Source organism: Melospiza georgiana, chromosome 5 (assembly GCF_028018845.1).
Source record: "Melospiza georgiana isolate bMelGeo1 chromosome 5, bMelGeo1.pri, whole genome shotgun sequence".
In the NCBI taxonomy this organism is placed as follows: Eukaryota; Metazoa; Chordata; class Aves; order Passeriformes; family Passerellidae; genus Melospiza; species Melospiza georgiana.
Window position 1 is genome coordinate 48,162,917 of NC_080434.1, and position 18,604 is coordinate 48,181,520.

At 39.2% G+C, this 18,604-nt stretch overlaps 2 protein-coding genes across 2 annotated transcripts; both read left to right on the forward strand.

Moving 5' to 3' along the window:
* The first annotated feature begins 87 nt into the window (after positions 1 to 87).
* On the forward strand, positions 88 to 7,368 carry SGCB (sarcoglycan beta). Its single transcript, XM_058024224.1, has 6 exons — positions 88 to 153; positions 1,636 to 1,845; positions 2,642 to 2,827; positions 2,940 to 3,131; positions 3,622 to 3,753; positions 4,576 to 7,368. The coding sequence occupies exons 1-6, from the start codon at positions 130 to 132 to the stop codon at positions 4,777 to 4,779; spliced, it is 948 nt and encodes a 315-aa protein (XP_057880207.1). The 5' UTR covers positions 88 to 129; the 3' UTR covers positions 4,780 to 7,368.
* A 472-nt stretch (positions 7,369 to 7,840) lies between these two features.
* Positions 7,841 to 16,015, forward strand: LRRC66 (leucine rich repeat containing 66). The gene is made up of 5 exons (XM_058024888.1): positions 7,841 to 8,336; positions 10,619 to 10,788; positions 11,298 to 11,628; positions 13,014 to 14,696; positions 15,228 to 16,015. The coding sequence occupies exons 1-5, from the start codon at positions 7,841 to 7,843 to the stop codon at positions 16,013 to 16,015; spliced, it is 3,468 nt and encodes a 1,155-aa protein (XP_057880871.1).
* The last annotated feature ends 2,589 nt before the right edge of the window (positions 16,016 to 18,604 follow it).

The following is an 18,604-nucleotide window of genomic DNA, read 5'->3' on the forward strand; positions in this document are numbered from 1 at the left end:
GACGGTTCGCGGCCGCCAGGTGACGCTGCCGGATAACGACGGTGCGCGCGAGCCGCGGGGACCCGGCGCGCGGAGCGGCACGTGGGGGCGCTCGCGGGCCCCGCGCAGCGGCGGCGGCGGCGGGGAAAGATGGCGGCGGCCGCCCCCGAGCAGGTCCGTCCGCAGCGGGACGCGGGCACGGCGAGGCGCGGCGCCGTCTCCGCCGGGGCCAGGGGGGAGCGGGGCCGCGGGGAGCAGGCGGTCCGGCCGGGGGTGCTGCTCGCGGAGGGGAAGCGCGGGCGGGGGCGCCATTTTCTCCGCGGTGGGCGAGGCTGGTGTGGTGCCGGAGTGCTCCGGCTGGGGAGGGGAGAAACGGCGCTCGGGCGGCCCTTCCCGCCTTGTGCCCGGACAGTGTTCGGACGGGACGGGCTCGGGGAGAGACGGCCCGAGCCTGCTGTCCGGGCGGGGCCCGGAGCGGCGCCGTCCTGCCCGCAGGCGTGGGTGTGTGACAGACAGAAATACTTTGTGCCCTGTGTGAGGCGCCTGGCGTTGGAGCGGTGCGCGGACGCCGCCGCCGCGCCTGTCGGGGCGCTTGGCGCTGCCCAGGGGGCGGGAGGCAGCCGTGGGTGCCTGCGGGGCTCCGCAGCTCCTGTGGGCTCGGCAGGGTCACAGGGAGTCCAGGACATCTCCGAGGCAGCGAAGCCTCCACAGACTCGTCCAGGTCAAGCACCTTTGTCAACACAATCTCTTAATAGTTCTTCAACTGCAGAAGAAAATACGGTGTTGTTACTCGTTGCATCAGTGTGGATATGTGCAAGTGTAGTTACTTAAGGAGTAGTTTTAGGGTTCATTTCAAGTGAACAAACTTAATTCCATCCGAAAGATCAAATTCCTTCTTTGAAGATGTGAATCCCTAAATAACAAACCTTTCCATTCAAGGGAAGTGGAACAAAATTTTGAACAGCTACGAAAATACATTAAAGGTTTATTTTTACTATGAATACCTACAAGAGTTTCCTCTATTACTTTGTTACGTTGACAGGATATCCCTTACAATCTCATAACTTCAGATTATTACAAGAAAGCTACTCTGGCCAAGTGCCCCATGCCAGGTTTGAGGCCTCACAGTATCTTTATCAATGCTGCATGCAAGCAACCGGAGCTGAACACAAACCCTGTGCTGTCAAACTAATTTAAAAACTGTATCCACTACTCTTTTTGAATAGTCACTGGGTGTCTATCACATATGAGCACAACTAAAATCCTGTGTATTGGCAGATGACCTGCCAGTTATGTCCTCTATCATCCCTGAGAAGTAAACAATACCCTGAGAGGTAATTAATTTCTTGGTAGCTGGTTTTAGTTTATTAACTGTAACAATATAATTAATAATTCCTATCTGCCATAATAAAAATGAGATATAAAGCCATACATTGTCTGAACGTATCTGGATTTTAAACTTAAGTCATTGTGCTAGCAGAGGTTGCTGTGGTTCTAAGCGCTTATTCTGACAGCTGGGTGCCAGACTTAAATCTAATGCTGAACGTAATATCCAATATATCCCACTAGTCAATTTACATTTTTTGCATACATATGTGTGTGCCATTGTAGCTAATTTGCATGCCTTTTAAAGCTGACCAGTGCCTTGTGTTACAGCAAAGCTCTAACGGCCCGGTGAAGAAGTCTATGCGAGAGAAGGCTGTGGAACGCAGGAATGTTAATAAGGAGCACAACAGTAACTTCAAAGCAGGATACATCCCAATTGATGAAGACCGTCTCCATAAGACAGGGTTACGTGGCAGGAAAGGCAACTTGGCCATATGTGTGATTGTTGTTCTTTTTATTTTGGCTGTCATCAATCTGATTGTGAGTATAATAGCTATAGTGTGAGCAACATTAGGTCATATTTCATTTTGACAGTTCAGTAGAAAAAAGTTTCCAGTATGGCTGAGGACTTAAAACATACTGAAGGAGATTCTCATTTTTCTTCTCTCTTTTTAGTTCTTTTTTAGTCTGAGCAAGGTTAGATGGAAGAATGGTGTAAGTTCAGGCATGAGTATTTAATGGTCACCTCATGAGAAGTGTTATTAGTACATATGCATTCAGGATTATATGGCATATAAAACATGGTTATATTTTATGTTACAGAACTGTATGTGAACATTCAAAATTAACAAGCCACTGTACTTTAAAGCTTCGTTGTTCTAATCATCACATTTTTATTGCATGTTCAATGAGAAGTAACAAATTATTTTTCATAATTGCACATCCATCTGGGAGGATGCATTCTTGCAGTTCAACATGTTATATATATATATATATATACCAAGCTGAACTGTTCAGGAAATTTGTTTAATTAATTATTACCCTTAAACAGAAAAAATATGTAAGTATGGATGTGATTTAATATTTCATATCTATTTCATATATATAATATATATATATAAATCATTTCAGTTACTATTTCAAGTAAGTCTAAAACTAATTTTAAATGCTTTTCATAATTAAATGTGTTATGATGTTTTCAGTAGGAACAAACTAAAGTCAACTCACACTTAAAGCTCACTTTAACACTGGCATTAATAATTGTTCAAATAAAACATCTAATTAATAAAATAATTGAACAATCAACATAATCCTTGAAAATGTGTTTCTCTTTCAGATTACCCTGGTTATCTGGGCAGTGATAAGAATTGGTCCCAATGGTTGTGACAGCATGGAATTCCACGAGAGTGGCTTGCTGCGGTTCAAGCAGGTGTCTGACATGGGCGTTATCCATCCCTTATATAAGAGCACTGTGGGAGGGCGACGGAACGAAGACTTGGTGATCACTGGCAATAATCAGCCTGTAAGTTATACCATGAATTGAAAGTGTGTGAGCAACACTAGAGAATTACACTCACACTGCTGATAAATGTTACATTTGAAACATCATTAAATTCATGCCTTTGTTTCTGAAGATTGTCTTTCAGCAAGGAACAACCAAGCTTAGCGTGGAAAAAGACAAAACTTCTATCACCAGTGATATTGGCATGGAATTTGTTGACCCACGAACACAAAATACTTTGTTCAGCACCGACTATGAAACTCATGAGTTTCATCTGCCAAATGGAGTTAAAATCTTGAATGTACAAAAGGCCTCTACAGAGAGGGTATGTTTCTTATTTTTTGTAAGTAATGAGAATACAGCCCATTGTTTGTTTGTGTAAGAGTAGAGTTAGTGGTTTTATAGGGGGTTGAGTGTGCCTTTGGAAGCACTGAGCAACCCTGTTGCAGAAAAAACACACACAACTATAAATAGATAGGAGGAACAGATTCAGTGAAAACAGAGGGTTAAATTTACATAATCTGTTTTAGCAGGAAGCCGATATTTGGTACAAGTGTTAGCTGTGTATCCCATAAAATTGTCATATGAATTGTTATCTTTATACAAAAAATTAATTTCACATACCTTCCAAAATTCTGTTTTGAAATTCACCATGGAAAATAACAAATATGCTGAAGCTAGTGGGCAGAAGGGAAATTCAAGTTTTTTTATTAAATTGCACAGCACTGCTTTCAGGGTAATTAAAGTTACTCAGACAAACACAAGTGGCACATTTTCACTAATCCATAATACAGTTATTTTGGTTGTGTTCTTAGATTACCAGCAATGCAACCAGTGATCTAAACATAAAGGTTGATGGTCGTGCCATTGTCCGGGGGAATGAAGGTGTTTTCATCACAGGCAAGACAATTGAGTTTCGAATGGGTGGAAACATGGAACTTAAAGCAGTAAGTACTTCAAATTGAAGCAATTTTTTTAACAGCTTAGTTTCAAATTTAGGCTGATAGTAAACTGATGTAGCTTTATATAGCTTCAAATTTTATATGATTTACTTATGCATACAAGTCAGTATATTTAGTAGGATTTAAATAGATGATTTATTACTTTGCTGTTAAGTAGTGGTTGAGTAGCTTCAGGTAACACTGATTTTCTACTGTTAAGACACCAAAAACCTACTATGCAGTTAAAGCTAAGCTATTGACATCAATACCAAAGGGAGTAAATTTCCTCTGGAAGCTTAACCAGGGTTGACAACCTTTGCCAGACGAGCAGTGCATATAGTTTAGAGCATTGCCTTCTGTGCTGCTGCTGTAAGACTCACTAGCATTCCTTTAAGATTTTTGGAGATTAAGATGGCAGTATATGTGGAGTGATGGAAAAAAAGGATAAAAATAGCGGTATATGCACTTTCAAGTGTGAATGAATTTCATGTATGAATTCAATTGCCTGTTTCATGTCCATATTTTACATTTACTGCAATTGCTAATAAGAATGTAACATGAAAATTCACCCTACTGCTGTCTTTCTCCATATCAATCCACCACTGGAATAGTAAAGTACATTGCTGACTAGAAACCCATAGGCATCACTATAATTTTCATTAAAAAATTAAACATTTGTACACATACCTTTTTTATTATTGTTGATTCTACAGCCATGCTAGAGATGTTACTTATCCATTAAAGCAGTTTGTCCTTCTCAAAAACAATCTGCCTTATTTACATTAGAAGTTGTAATTCTCCAATTTATTTTTTTTCCTCTCCTAATAGGAAAACAGCATCATCCTGAACGGAAGCGTGATGGTCAGCCCGACGCGGCTGCCGAGCTCTTCCTACGGGGATCAGTTCAACAACGGCAACTGGCTGCGCTTCAAGCTGTGCATGTGCGCCGACGGGACGCTCTTCAAGGTCCAGGTCACCGGGCACAACATGGGCTGCCAGACCTCTGCCAACCCCTGTGGAGCCACGCACTGAGACAGCTGCTCCTGGCACGGGCCTCTTGGTGTTTACACAGAGCTGTAGGAAGTAATTGCATGCCTTCCAGGGTTTCTTTTTTTACAGCGGTTTATACTAACATTTCTTACACGGTATTTTTAAGGAAAGGCTGTTACGGTCAGCAATGTTAGGATATTGTGCTGTTAGCTGCAATAGTGTATCTGCACTGAATCTGTAAGCTTTCAGTGTACATGCATACTGAAGTACCTTCTTGAATTTGGATCAGTAGAATATATGTAAAGAACATGATCTTGGCATCAGCTCTACTGCCTACAGTTGTCTCTAGAGGAGGTTTTTGTCCTACGTCTCAAGTACTTCCACAGGAATGTCAACTTCTTGTTGGAAATAGATTTTCCTAGGATGGCTGAAGTGGCAGACTTTTCTCTTCTTTCTTTTTGATACATTGATTTACCCCAAACTTAGGTGGCTTACCGGATGTGTACTAAGAGGAGTAGTGGCAGATTCACTTTAAAATATCACATTATTTTTGCCATGTATTCGTTCTCACGTTGTTAAAAAATTATGCTATCATAAATACTATTTGCAAAGTAATACTGAGTATGGAAATTTAACTTGAATTTTGAAGTAGTCTTGTGGTTATTGAAGTGTTGCTTGAACTTCCATACTATCTGTGCAGTTAATGCATTCTGCAGTTGCTTAATTTATGTGAAGTACTTATAAAACGTGTTTATAGTAAAAGTGCATTTTAAAAAATGTACTTACAACTTGCTTACTACCCAAAAATAGTGTTTTCTTGGGTGTTCTAATGTGAATAGTGTCTGAGTCCAATAATCAATAGGTAATAATCTGAGTATAACTGTTGCAGCAGTGTCTGAGATAGATCTCTCCTTCCTCATAAATGTCAGTACTGATGCATTACTGAGAAAATCAAAACTTTAAATTCTGAAGTTAAACTGCAGGTCTGTAATAATAAATGAGGTGGTAGGACATCAGGGTAAATAGATGTGTACCAGAATTTGTCAGCAGTGAAACTATGGTGAACTGGGGCCTATTAGAGTCTTCCAACTGCTTTGGCAACAGTGAGGTGTTTTGTGCTAAAAATAGACCAGCTATTTATAAGATTCCCTCTTTCCTCACCCCATGTATTTCTTCAGTTTAAAACAGCTTTGTTTTGCAGTAGCGTCAAGTAACCTTAATATTGGAGGTCTCAAAGTGATTTTGTAACAGCTTTTTGACAAGTTTTTTGATAAGCATGCACTTCTTTACCTAAAAATTATGTGAGTTTTACACATTAACTTCAGAACTGATTATTTGTTATCGGAAGATAAACTATCTAGCCACGTTTTACAGTGCTCAAAGTACCTAGGATTCCATAAATCACAAATCAGCTCCTGCTGTAACAAGAAATTAATATCCAAGGTCCCAGTTTCTGAATTTAGTGGCAGGCAGTAAGCACTCATGCAGAATGTGTATAGGTGGAAGTGATTTTTGGAGGGGTGTTCATCAGTCAGGCATTATGGCACATGGGGGAGGTCAGAGGAGTCGTATTTCCCTCACTGCTCAAAGGCAAACCAGATTTTGGTGCTCAGTAGTTGTTGCATTTTTGGGGCTGGACAGCAGTGGAGCTGTTCTGACAAACAGAGTAAGCAGAATATAATGTAGCAAAAACCATGGAGTTCTCACATTAAAGATTGTGGGGAAGTACTAACATTTTTCATACTTCCTTCATGGACCTTATAGTTTTATCAGAGTTAATAGTTACTAAACACTTTTTGCTGCTTTACACCCACCTCTGCTGCTAGGCAGTGCCTCAGTTAGTATCTGTTAGAGTTAAGAGGAGGAAATGAACTAACGTTTTTAGAATTTTCACTCTCATGCTCTTCACAAATGGAAGTTTGTCACTTTATGTATACAAATGCAAACACATATTAAAAAATATAAAGAGCAGTATCCTCAAAGCTGAAGTACAGGTTGAAAATAACAGATACTAACCTTGGTCAAGTAGGTTAAACATATTAAAGCTCTTCTCTGATTAACACTGACATGGCTATATGCTAGTATTGGATTCTTGTAATTATCAAAAGTTTTTTTTTTAAATACTGTGTGCAATGTGCAGCTGAAAGATTTGTCACAAAGGTACTCTTAAATCATGATCTGCAGAATTGTTTTTGAAGTGTGGATTTTTTTGGTCAAAATGTAGCAAAACCAATCATAAATACCAAATGAAATAAATTATCAAATTTGCTAGCCACTATGTATTGTTAATATATTTTATATTTATATTATACAGTCTGAGAAATGTTGGTACCACACATGCCTCTGTTGAGCATTTACTTGTTTATCTTCTAACTGCCTAAGGTACATTTTTCTATATGTATTTAAAACATTGAGTGGAACACTGTTTATTTCAGTCCCACAGATGCACTTAAGATTCTGCATGTATAAAGTGTATTCTACATGCCTCTGTAAAATGCCATACTGGGTATGCTGAAACAACTTGCCTGTGAAGAGCTCTCACCATCTCTAAGTGTGGTGGTTGTTCCAGTGGGTGAAAGGCAGTAGAATTTCAAATGCTTGTTTTGAAATAAAACAGTAAATTCTAAGATGCAGCTGCAGTCCAGAAGTGTTATTTGTAAGAATATAGTTTGTCATTAAAAAGACATGGTTTTGTTATTGATATGACAGCTGGAAGGATAAAAATTGTTCCACACCTGTTTGTCATAGATTGTACGTGGTGGACTTTGCACAGTGTAATTGTGTGCAATACCTGAAGCAGAGTTCAAAAGTCTCCACTGTTGTTAGATCTCAAGCTCCCAAGAAGTTGTGTTTCTCGACCAAAAGGCTGGAAAAGGAAAAAAAAGGTTCTAATTGTTTTTGGGATAGATGGGAGGAGGAGGGAGGTTACCAGTTTATGAATGCTCTTTTTAAAAATAAGACTCCAAAACTGAATGTTCAAGGCAGAATGTTGGTAATGCTGTGGTTATTCGGTGTTGATTTTTTTTTAACGTCAAACTCTTTATGCTTTCTATCCTTGTTGTGCTGAATTTAACCATAATTCTACATTTTACATATAGATACTATGGATAACTATCACTTGCATGTCATAGCTGTGGTCCTTTACTTTCATCTTCCTGGATCAGTGGGAGCCAAGTCCCAGCGGATCCTTCCTGCTACACATCGCCGTTCAGAGTGCCGGTGGGATGGGCAGCTCTTGCTCAATTGCTCTTTTACCAGAATGTCTACTGTTCCAGAAGATACATCACAAACAGCACTAACAGCTGATTTGAGTTACAATAATATTAAAACTTTTGAGTGCTCTGATGGAAGAAATGAAGAGTGGATGCTAAAACACCTGAATCTCAGTAACAACCTGATTTCTGAACTCACCTTAACTACTTGTACAAATTTACCCAATTTAGAAACTCTAAACCTCAGTGGTAATGCCATCCACACCCTCACACTGGAAATGCCTGCACCTGCACACGGGTCCAAAAACTACAGCATGGTTGATCATCTCCTGCCTGCTTTGAAAGTATTGTCACTTGAAAGAAATAATCTTAATACGGTTCCAAGAGGTAAGCATTTAAAAAATCTTTAAAGACTTGATTCCCAAGGGGTAGGTTGGCTTTGGATATAATTCATACATCTTACTGAATCCAGACTGTGACTTTCTCATTTTATTATACTTCAGGTGAGGGGAAGTTCCACTGGCAAATACAGAGGCGGAAGTAAATCGGTTGTTTGTTTACTTTGTTAGGTTTTTTATTACAGTGTTAGCAACTGTACTGCATTAACAGCAGTCAAATACAACCAGTTTTATCCTTTAAGAGCCCAAGCAGTATTCTTACTTGTTGTATAGAAAGGGGGAGTATGGATCTTTGGAAAGCTACCAGCCTCCACATCCCAGTCATGGACTTTAACACCAAAAAAATTACAGGTCATTAATTTCATACTACCCTTCAGAAGGAAATCAACACTCTTAAATTAAACTTCCTGCAGTTTGGGTATTTCAGAGACAGGAAAACATATTTTGTTTATTACTAACAATTTTGCTTAGTGTTGGTTAATACTCAGTCACAGCGAGTAACAGGAGAGGGCTGCAAGGCTTCAAGAGACTTTGAGAAAGGCTTTGCTGGTCACTGAACTATGCTGGGCAGCTCAGCCTCATCCAGGGATGGGTCACAGTGACCAAACAGTTTAAACGAAGCAGAAGCTACCAGATGAGCAGCCCTGTCCTATACAATATGTAGAATTTATTGATGTCTGATAACACCATCAAATTAATGTGAGTTTGAAAATACAGGAGGACAAGTGATGACAAACAAAAATGCCACTTATCCCACAAAGTCACACAAAGATAATATATTTGCCCCTACACAGGATCATGAAAGTTCAGTTTTTCTCCTTTTCTGCTATTAAATAATTCTCTGGCACACAGGAAACCCATTTCATTTAATATTTCAAAAAATATTTTGTTGGATTTAGATAAATATGACTGCCCATTATAGGATGCCTCAGAAGGTCAGACAGATCAATCCTCTTCTATAAGAGACTCGGTTTTTTAAGTTCAAATTGCTATGCATGGTACCACCATATTTCAAGTTATACTTAAATCCTATATTCATTTAAATACATGTTCAGAACCTTATTCTTGTCCAAAGTACTTCACTAAAATTCTGAGGTTTAAGCTCTGGAAAGAAAACACAATATGCAGGTCTATACCAGAGGTTTCCCACAGAAAAACCCTCCCCCCAGGAGTAAGGCTGCTGCCCACTGCTGCCATACCAGTGTATATTTTTGGCACAAACTTAAATTCAGGGAAGTAGCCACAGTACAATTCCTCATGTAGGTACACTGATGAATTTATGAAGTGCCAGAACTTCTGCATGCCTTTCCTATCACCCACCTCTAGTTTTATACCAGGAATGAATCATCCTCTCTGCTTTTCACAATAAACCCAAAGATCAGTTACTCAGCAAACAGAACTGCTGTCTGAGAAAACAGGTTTCTGGAAAACAAGGTGACACCAAGGGCAAAATTGTTAAGAACCAGTAGCTTCTCAACAATAGTGTATGATCAAAAATCCCTTCAGAGTGGCACTGTGGTGTTGAATATCAGTGGGCATGCTGAGTGTTCAAGGGCCGGCCTTTCCACTGGACCCTGCAGGCTGGAGCTTCAGGGGCTGCCTTCACAGCACCTTAAAACAATTAGGTGTCTCCAGCAAACAAAAGTGTTCCTTATGCAAGGTGGATGTCACTGTAGCTGGGATACACTGAAGAATTTACTGTCATTCTTCATAATTCACAGGCAGATAGGCACAGACAACAACATGGTTTTGTTTTCATTTGGTTTTACATTCTAGAAATACAGTTCAAGTAATTCCCCATATGAAAAACTCCCATGAAAATGCACATGCAAGTGGATAGGAGATACTGTATCACCTTTTGCATCTCTATCTTTTACTTGCAATTAGCATATTTGGATCTTGTCAACTCAATATACTCTAGCCTTTTCACACTCCTCTCCTACCTCCAGTTCTCCAGAGAAGCTTGCTCAAAGTACAAAGTCAGAATCATTGTGATAGCACAAAGAAACGCTAGTGGCTTTTATGAAAGCTATGGCTTTTATTTTTAAGACATCCGTTGACTGTGAATGTTTCAATGTGCCAGCTGTGGATGCTATGCAGCTTTTAGAATGTGACACCCTTGACTAGGAAAGGCATAACACAAAGGCTGCAGCCACTCATTGCAATAGTGAGGAATGGAAGGAATTTTGTGGCAAAGAATTTTATAAAGACACTTGATGCAGTTTAGAAAACAAGAATATGAAATGTAAAATAGGGATTTTTTTCTTCTAGGGCTAGGCCTCCTGCAGTCTTTACAAACTGTCCATATGTCATCCAATGCCATAGAACAGATTGACCCAAAGGATTTTCAGAACTGCTCACAGCTGAAGGACATTGACCTGCGAAATAACAAGATAACTAAAATTCATCCAGATGCCTTCAGAGATCTCAACAAATTACAGGTTGTTAAGCAATACAGCTGTTTCAATATTTTATGGTAATCATTAAAGGTATTATTTACCAACTATTCAGCATGATTATATGGTTCTGATTATAATACTAGTGTAGAATTTAGAAACTAGAGAAAATGGTGAAAATAATATTTTATATATTTCCTTTTTATACGTAGGAAAACACACATGCTGAAATGTAATAGATATAACCATAAAATCACAATTTCTCTATGCCACAAACCAATCCATAACAATACATGTCCTTTTCTACCCCCATCCCTTCCATGGCAAGAGCTCTGCAGCTCCCTATTTACACAGAGGTAAGTCTACAATGGGAGAAATCTAAACACTACCATTTAAACTTTTCATCTATATTAAAAAGCTTAGAATATTACTGAAATCCTAAGCAGATTCACAGAAATCATAATTGCCTGTACACTGAAACACTGTTGTAAGATGTTGCAATAAGAATTCCACTGTAAGCCTTATCAAATTAATTCTGTGTTGTTTCCAAATAGGTCGTGGATCTCCGTGAAAATGCTCTGACAATCCCTCTACCACAGATACTAGTCAGTTTGAACTTTTTTCAACTGGAAGTGTATTTCTCAAAGAATGCCTGGATATTTAACTGCAGGCTAAATGCTTTTAAAGAATTCTTTCATTTTGTCTTTGACTCCACAAGGCAGAAATGGAGCCTTTCCTACAATAAGTCTGCCAACAACCCTCAGAAACCTCTCCTGTATCTTTCAAGTTTCCATTTAAACTGCAGGGACAATGTTTTGCTCAAAAGGGCTACAATCCCAACAGGGAACACATCAGTGCTGACCTGTAACTTGGACAACATAAGGGGTACGTAAATCAGGCACTCCATTCAAATGCTGCTAAAATCCAAAAGAATGCAAAATGATCAAATAAATCTGGTTTTAAAAGTGTCTTTCTAAAGACACTGTTTAAAAATAACAGTTTAACATGCAAAAATATTTAATTAGAAAGTAGCATTCTGCTTGGAACATTTGAAAGTTAGGTTTCCTGAGTCTTCATCCCCTTCCTTACATTAAAGGAGAAAGTGATGCTAAATTCCATACAAATATGTTTCAGTGAGAAATGCATTGCAAATGTATTGGCTCATTTTGGACTGAAACAAAGGACCAAACAGCAGGGTGGCACTTCTGAGGCATGTAGAAAACCAAGCAGGATGCAATAGTTTTCAGTGTTCAGTTACAGCAAAATGAATTGAAGGTTTATTTGCAGGGAAAAAGATTTCTAGCTCTTCTAAAGAAGTACAGCCACTGTAGCACACACTTCACTTACATTTAAAATTAATAGAGAACACTGAGAATATAAGCAACAAAATCTAAAGAGCCAAGTCTTACTATGCAGATGGAAAACTAAGACCAAACTCAGAGCAGAAGGTGTATTTGCCATGTGCCATAAGGCAAAATGGTTTAACTCTAATGGCCTAATAGCACTTGGAGGTGGTAAGGCTTTCCCCCTGGGAATAATTCATCCCCAATGAAAATATGCAGGACCTATCAGAAATGCCACCTGCTCTGTTTACAAGAAAAGTCACAGAAACCTGAATTAAATCAACACATTGCATTGCAGCAAAACTCAGCTGGGAGCAAAAGCTGATGCAAAGACAAAGCCAAAAATGCAACTTTGAAACAAATTGCTAAAAGACAACAACCAGCCATGGCCCACACAAACTCAAGTTTGGAACAATTGCTCAGTCTGTATAAATTCCCTTGATTTACAGACTTTTTTTGCTGCAGTCAGATGAGGAACTACAGGAAAATCACAGTGGTTGGAACACTGGCAATTAAGAGGTGATGTTTTATCCCCCAGCTGCACACAGTGACCATGGCCAGGCTGCAGAGCAGCTGGCTGTAGATGTCTCCTCCACAAGGAAGATCAAGAGGTGTTTCTAGAACAACTCTGAACTTGCTTAGATTATTTCAGTGACCTCCTTCCTCACATTACCATTTTTCTGGTAAAGTCTACGATTAAGACCCCACATGTACTGTGTTTTTAGATGGGAGGCAGTTGGGACAGGCCTGTAATATGCTTTAACACACTTCATACCATGTAAAATTATTTAGGATGGATAAAAGGAAAATGAGGCTTATAATAAACTGTTAAAATTATGAAAGATAGTCCAGAGTATATTCTTAACAATATACCCAAGTATACTATGCTTTTAACAAAGACTGAGTTTGTATTTTCTTTCATTTCAGGCAATGGAGTCTCTTGGTGGACACCTAAGGGCAGAATTTCCAAAACGCACAGTCTTCCTCATATGACACTGGATAAAATGAATAATTTAGTGATATACAATGCTGATAAAACTGCTGAAGGATTATATTTGTGTCTTTTTAATACAACAAAAGAGAAATATCTGATTTACAATATAGAGGTGAAAGAAGGAGTGTCAGCATTTTTGGTTAGAAAAACCAGGGACACCCTTTTTAGAGAGAAAAATACAGAGCCAAACTTTGCACTGGCTGTCTCACTCTCTGTGGTCATTACATTTGTTTGTGCTTTTTGTCTGGGTGCTTTTGCTAGACCCTACCTGGAGAGGCTGTGGAGACTCATGCGCAGGAACAAAAATTCAGGTTCAGAACACACGTATTCTAACCAAGCTTTTTCAGATGAAACCTTGAGCAGAGACTCTTCTGCAAGCAAGCCAACAAATATGCAGCGTAATACGTTCAATTGTGATAAGAATTCTTTAAGAAACACATGGACTTTCCCTACAGAAGCTTCTACTGTGTATGAAAATGTCACTGGCAGTGGTGTACATTCACCAAATCCCAAAGCAGAGTACAAGAAACAAAGCAATACTGAGATGAACATGAAGAAAATGCCAGTGTTTTCAAAAGCCCAAACTAGTACTGACAGTAATGAAAGCATAAATGTTTATGATACTGGACTGTTTTTTGTAAGGACGGATTACGAAAACAGCAACGAAATAACACCAAACAGCAAAGTAAGAAATAACTCTGGTCTGCTGCACTCTGAGATCACAAAAGCTACACCAGATTCTCCAGAAAGAAAAGGTGCTCTTTCACATAAAAAACCCAGGCACACTAGAAAATTTATGCAGGGAAGGCAAAGCTGTGAAGAACAACTTTGTCTAAATGGCAACAAAAATATACCTAGTGATGTTGGAGATTTTATTTCACCCAGTAGCTTCAGAAGAGATGCAGATATTGAGAAGCTAGACATCTATGAAACAATAGACAACTTTCCCACGACAGACCATGACTGTAAAAGGATACATTCAGATGAAAAAGATGCTGCAGCTGATATATTTGGTGACAGTTCTTCAGCTGAAGGGACTCCATTCACAATGAGTGACTGTAGCTCTTTAGCAGACTTTGAAGTGGAACACCCTGGTGTCAGTGACAACCTGCCAGTGTGTCAGTCACCTCTAGATGAAGCCAATACAGACAGTGGAACTGAGAAATTTGTAACACCACCAGAGTCTCCAAACAATACTGCTGAACTTCAGCAGACTGGGAAAAATGAAGATGAGAACAGTGCCTATTTTGAAACCACTATTAATTATGGATCAGACACCACCATGCAGGAAACAGCATCCACTTACACCGATAAAAGCAGTGGCCACGTGACCGTGTCAGATCCAGATACAGTTAGTTCTTCAAGTCAAGAAATTCCAGTTACATTTGATTATTTTACTAATGCAGAGTCAACAGAAGAAAACTCTATTTCTGATTCTCTCCACAATCAAAGTACAGATTTTGGTAACATGGTACTTAAATTAAAACCTTTTCCCAGATATGAGACAGAGAAAACTTCTGAAGAGGATGAACTGCAGCTTTCTCTGCTTCCCAGAGTACCACAATATTCTCCCACCTTCAGTCACACAGAACAAAAAGAAAATGCACCAGCAGGAAGCACAGATGAGCACACAGCCAGGAACTCCCCTGGAAAGAGTCATGGTGAAACAGAGATTAATGCAGAGTCCACTATTTCTGATTCTTTCCACAATCAAAGTACAGATTTTGGTAACACGGTACCTAAATTAAAAGCTTTTCCCAAATATGAGACAGAGAAAACTTCTGAAGAGGATGAACTGCAGCTTTCTCTGTTTCCCAGAGAACAGCATTCTCCCACCTTCAGTCACACAGAACAAAAAGAAAATGCACCAGCAGAAAGCACAGATGAGCACATAACCAGGAATTCCCCTGAAAAGAATCATGGTGAAGCAGACATTAAGGCAGAGTCAACAGAAGAAAACTCTATTTCTGATTCTCTCCACAATCAAAGTACAGATTTTTGTAACAGGGTATTTAAGTCAAAACCTTTCCCCACATATGACACAGAAAAAACTTCTGAAGAGGATGAACTGCAGCTTTCTCTGTTTCCCAGAGAACAGCATTCTCCCACCTTCAGTCACACAGAACAAAAAGGAAATGCACCAGCAGGAAGCACAGATGAGCACACAGCCAGGAACTCCCCTGAAAAGAATCATGGTGAAGCAGACATTACATTACAAAGAAACACGAGTACATCTGAGGACAAAGGCTTTATTTTTGCTCCCATTGATACTAGTTTGAATGAGGTTGTAAGAAAACCATCGCTGCTGCATTCCAGCCAAGAATCATCTCTTCAACTGCTGCCTGAACACACAGCTAAGAAACATTTCATGTTTGTTACACAGGAAGATGACTTGCTACCACAAGAGAAGCAGGCTTGTTCAGATGAAATGCAAGGAGGTTCTGATGAGAAAAATTCTGATGGATTCACAGAATTGCAGGAAAGCAGCAATCACAGCCTGCCTGAAGAAAAGCAGTCTTGTAGTCCTACAGCAGTTCTGCTGCATCTTCATAGTTCTGGGAAAACACAGTCAGAATTCACAAAAAATGATCCCTTCCAACTGGATCAGAGTGATGAGGATGCATATTCCTTCTCAATCCCACAAGGTTTCTTCAATGAAAGCACACCATACAGCTCATGTTCCTTCCCACAAAAGCCTACAGGAAACACAATCTCTGAAAGCACTGATTCCAGCAAGATGAAGGATCACACTACTTTGTCAGAACTGGAGAACCACTCTGCAATAACTGGAGAACACTTCCAAAGTTCCAGTGAAAATCTCAGCCAAAAAAGTCAGACAAATTCGAGACAGGACCAGTTTTTTGTTAAGAGGAAAAGAGCATTTGATGGATTTGCTAATATTTTGCAAAGCAGGAGAACAAACTTCAATAGCTGAAACACAAAATGGTAATACTAAGCTCCCACAGTGTTTATGTCACTACAGCAGGTGCAAACATTTTGTTTTGAAGTGAAATTACTTTTGTTTAGAAGGATACCCGTAAAAAACCTAATAACAGACTTTATAAAAAGCTACTCTAGAATATTAATAAACCTTTTGCTGAATTATGTTTACTTTTGCATTATTGGTAGTTGATACTACTACATCATTTCCCTTGGAATTTGCTTCAGATACTCAGTTTTGTCTTTTTGTCTAAAATAAATGCAATATGGAAATTTACATTATTACTATTACTGTGTTTTCTTTTCAACCTATATATACAGTGTATATATATATATATACAGTGAAAGAGTACATACTACTGTCTTCTGCTTTTTGAGCCAGATTTGTGGATTATCTCTGAATTCCTAGTGTTGCAAAAGTAAGTAAAGTCCAAGAAGTATTCAATTACATTTCAAAAAATTACTTTTTAACTTGGCAAAAGAGAGAAAACCACCTCTCTCAAAGACACAGAATAGAGTTCAATTCTGCAGAAACATCAGTTATAGAAATGTAGCTATAATGGGACACCACCTGAAGTCTGCAGATGTGGTGACACAGGAAGGGTAATTTTAAAAGAGACAAAGTATCCTATATCCATTTGAGAATTTTATTTAAGAGGGGAAAATCAAGAGCAGTTGAAAAGTGCTATTTTAAAACATCAGTAGCCAATAGATAGCAATTTTAAGGTAAAATTACCTCTGAATATAGCCCAAGGCCCTATCAACAGACTCAGTACCACTGATGCAGTCCTTGAAGGGAAATGTCATCTGAAAGGGAGCAGACCCAGTCCTGGGAAAATGCAGGATGTTGGCTACAACTCTAGTAAAACTCTTTCACAAAGACACAATTAACTCCTAAAAACTCCAAACAGAAGGAACATATTTCAATTCCATCACAAGATAAGCAAATCCAATGGCACTCTACATCACTGAAACTACCTTTAAAGAAAAAAACTAAGAACAAAGTGTCACAGCCAGTTTCAGTAAAGCTCATTATCCATACAAGTTCTTTGTGACCAAAACAACTTTAAAAATGCAATGCCTGAAAAAATCACTGACTCATTCTTTTTGGTATCTGTGGGTCTTCAAACATCATTAACACCTCTCCAAGGCCTGTCACCTTTTGGTTGTTGCAGCTACTAACATGTTAAGAAATCTAACTATACAAGCAAGGCAATTTTTGTGAATCACGGGGGAAACAACACACTCGAGTGCTCTATTGGTATCTCATACACTGAAATGCTTTGCCATTTGCTTGTGCAACAGTCCAACAGGATTTCAAAATACAAAGTGGAAAATTTTCTCATCTTTTTTTCTGACCATGAGAATGCTGTGGTGGTGAGGCAGACAGTACACTACATGTGAGAACCTGCATGATTTCTAAGATTCCCTTTATGCCATAAAGTTGTGGAAGTTTCTGTTCTTGTCAGACAAAATAAATTCACTCCTTTATAGTGGGATTTTAACATATGGCAAAGTATTCATTCTACTGCCAAAATATTATGTTTCATCTCAAACTTATCTTTGTATGGCTGCCAAATCTTGCCACTGTCCTTTACTCACCTCTCCATTCTTACTATCACATCTTCATTCAAATTCAAATTCAGCTGCTTCTCCTTCATATTAGTTCGTTTCATTAGCAATTGCTCTTTAGTACGTCAAATGCAGTAATCAGGATGAAACAAAACTCCCATTTTCAAACACATAATAGTTTGATAATTGTCAAGTTATTTGCTGTGGGTACAAAGCATTTCAATCTTTCCCGAATATGCTGAAAATTGAGCTGGAAAATAACCCTTAAATATAAGAAGAAGACACACACATTCAACTTACACATGATCAACAAAAGAAACTTTTTTGGATAGTAAATTCTTTATGGTAGAGAAGACTGTGACTCATCCCCTCTGATAAATACAGATAAGCAAGAGCCTACATTCTGAGAATTGGCAAAGCCAATCCCAGCCTTCATCAGAAACATAAATAAAATGAAAAACTTCTTCACGATGGGTTCTGCATTACAATATTCTAATTACAATGTAAATACATCCACTTCAAGTAATATTTTAAGTCAAGGTTGGAAGCAATACCTGGAGGTCACCTAGTCCAATGATCCTGGCCAAGCAATGCCACTTAGAGCCAGTTGCTCAGGACACTTTCAGAGGGCTTCTGAGTATCTCAAGGACAGACTCAGTATCAGTGCATGGTGACCCTCAGCAAAACAGAGCAGTTCCTGATGTGCAGATGGAGCCTCCTAAGTTTCAGTTAATGCCCACCGCCTCTGTCCTGTCACTAGGCACCGGCTGAAGAGTCTTTGTCTTCTTTACACCATCCCTTCAGTTATTGGAACACTTTAGTAAGACTTCCCATAGCCTCTTCTCTTCTCCAGGGCAAACAGCTGTAAGCCTTTCCTCATGGGAGAGAAGTTCCCATCCCTTCATTTCCTTCCTCATTATCTTCACGGCTCTTTACTGGACCCTCTCCAGAATGTCACAGTGTCTCTGGCATGGGAAGCCCAGAACCGGACACAACAGGTGTGGCCTCATCA